This window comes from Sinocyclocheilus anshuiensis, unplaced genomic scaffold (genome assembly GCF_001515605.1).
Source record: "Sinocyclocheilus anshuiensis isolate Anshui unplaced genomic scaffold, SAMN03320099.WGS_v1.1 scaffold709, whole genome shotgun sequence".
NCBI lineage: Eukaryota > Metazoa > Chordata > Actinopteri > Cypriniformes > Cyprinidae > Sinocyclocheilus > Sinocyclocheilus anshuiensis.
In genome coordinates, this window is record NW_015540926.1 from 717,885 (window position 1) to 720,262 (window position 2,378).

At 37.8% G+C, this 2,378-nt stretch overlaps 1 protein-coding gene across 1 annotated transcript in view; it reads left to right on the forward strand.

Annotated features, from left to right (window-relative positions):
- LOC107689349 (adhesion G protein-coupled receptor A3-like) overlaps positions 1–2,378 on the forward strand; it is a 113,235-nt gene that overhangs the window by 70,022 nt on the left and 40,835 nt on the right. Inside the window, exon 9 of the mRNA XM_016487303.1 lies at positions 1,564–1,786. Within this exon, the coding sequence (XP_016342789.1) occupies positions 1,564–1,786 (223 nt within the window). The remainder of the gene's footprint in view (positions 1–1,563; positions 1,787–2,378) is intronic.

Sequence of the window (2,378 nt, forward strand, 5' to 3'; positions counted from 1 at the left end):
CGAATGTTTGGAAATGTAAACTGATATTTCCTCCTGACACACTACAGCAAAAGATAGAAATAACTGACTACAACTGATGATGCACGGGGCAACCTTTTGAGCAATGTTGCTGTGCAACTTCAGGCAATGTTGCCATCAATGGGCAACCAGGCGAGACACAGGGCCCACGACCGATCTAAAACATCCAGATAGAAATTTGTTACCCATGCTCAATAGGAAAGTGCACAAGCAACATTGTTTAAAAAAAGTTGCCCTGCAAAATTGCTCAAAAGGTTTCCCAGTGTATCATCAGCCTTAAAACCATTTTTTTAGCTGGTGAAAATACTAGTGTTCTAATAATTTTGGCCACCACTGTACATTTCAAACATATGTTATATTATAACCTGAGAAGATCATTCAATATAAATAGTCTATTGCTATTATTATGACAACTCTTCAATTAAAAAAATGTAAAATAACACTGCATAGTTTTCACTATAAATGAAATCTAACAAATCTGTGTTAAAGCTACAGAAGTGATTTTTCTTTGTGTTTTGTTGTTTAACGTTCATGACAGAGAAAGCAACAGGAACATTAAACTGCTGTGAAGCAATATACTGTTACACATCCATTTTCTTTCTCAATCGTTTAGCCTTCGCCTAAGCCATAAGCAGCTGTGTTTACAAGGATACTTGCAGAGCACAGTATTTCAGGCACAAATAGACACAGAAGTGGACAGAATTCAGTGTTCACGTGCATCTTTCGTGGCGTCTGCCGTTGCAGTAGCTCTGCTACTAAATTTATTTAAAATGGGTGTCTGTACAGCTGTCGCGTGCGGTATAGACAACGTGTCTGTGTGTGAGCAAAGAAAACAATCAGTATAAATATAACGATCAGTATACTAAACATCGCACAACCTGCGATGTGACTATCGTGGATGCGCACATCGCGAAATCGATGCTGAAACGATATACCGTGCAGCCCTACTGAGAACATTATATTTCAGACACTTTAAGCTCTTTTATTTTCCAAATGTAATAGGATTAGTCCAAAGAATCATTCGGTTTGCAATGTGTACCGAACCGAACCGTAAGCCTTGTTCGATACGAAAACGTGTATCGTTACACCCCTAATAACTTATTTTAAATTGTAATGTAATTTCACAATTTTACTGTTTTACTGTATATTTTAATCAGCTTCGGTGATTTTAAGAGATGTCTCTTTTTTTTTTAAACGTCTTACCACCTCAAACCTTAGATTCATATTGTGTTTTCCTTAGATGGTAATCTACACTGGGCAAAATGTGAATGATCAACAACACCTGGTATGAACGGTCACACTCATGTCTGACATTATATTTCATGTGATGATAAAAATATATCTGTCATGACAGCTTTCGGAGATGGTAATGTACATGACAATGTTAATGTATTTGGTCTTGGCGGATATATATATATATTGCATAAAACTATCCACTGAAAATCACCAGGTGATTCAAACCACACCGAGATGTCAAACATGATGAAGAAAAGTGACATTAGTGGAGCGCAAACAGACTCTTGATGTGATGAATGATGTTCACAGGTGGCCGAAGACGTTGGCCGGTTTCATGGCCTTCCTGCCGTGTGCCGTGTCCCGCTCTGGCTCCGCCCCACAGGAGAAAAGGGCGTGGTCCCACTCTGACTCCGCCCCTCAGGAGAAAAGGGCGTGGCGCAGGTGTGACCGCACGGGCCGCTGGGCGGAGCACGACTACAACCAGTGCTCATACACCAGCCAGTTCACCCGCAGCCTGCATGAGCTCACACAGGTCTGCGCCTTCATCTTCATCATCATCATCATCAGGAAGAGCGACTGTTTTTTTTTTCAGTCTCAGAGTGAATGCTGCTGCTGGAACTGCTTCTGGCGTGACACACCTGATTATACATTTACATTTAGTCATTTAGCAGACACTTTTATCCAAAGCGACTTACAAATGTTGACAATAGAAGCAATCAAAACCAACAAAGCCAAAAATTTCTTAGGGATAAAAATCTACCTCAGCTTTTGCTCTAAACTATAGGAAGCCCTTTTACGTTAGTATAAGGTTACAATTAACAACAGAGCCCAAATTTAAATTCAATTACTATTTATTTGTAACTATATAATCAACACTCAAATTAAAAAAATTGTATGCAAACATGTAAAATGTTTTTAAATTAACCTCTAAATTATACAATTTCTATTTGTTGTTGAAATATAATAATTTACGGAGTTATAACTTGTTTCATAAAATATTTATTTAAACATATTAAATAATTAAGACATGACTAACATGTAAAGTAAATATAATGAAGTATAGTCTAATATTTCGCAAAAAGCCTAACGCAGTACACGTAGCAAGTTTTTATATGTGTGTGTGT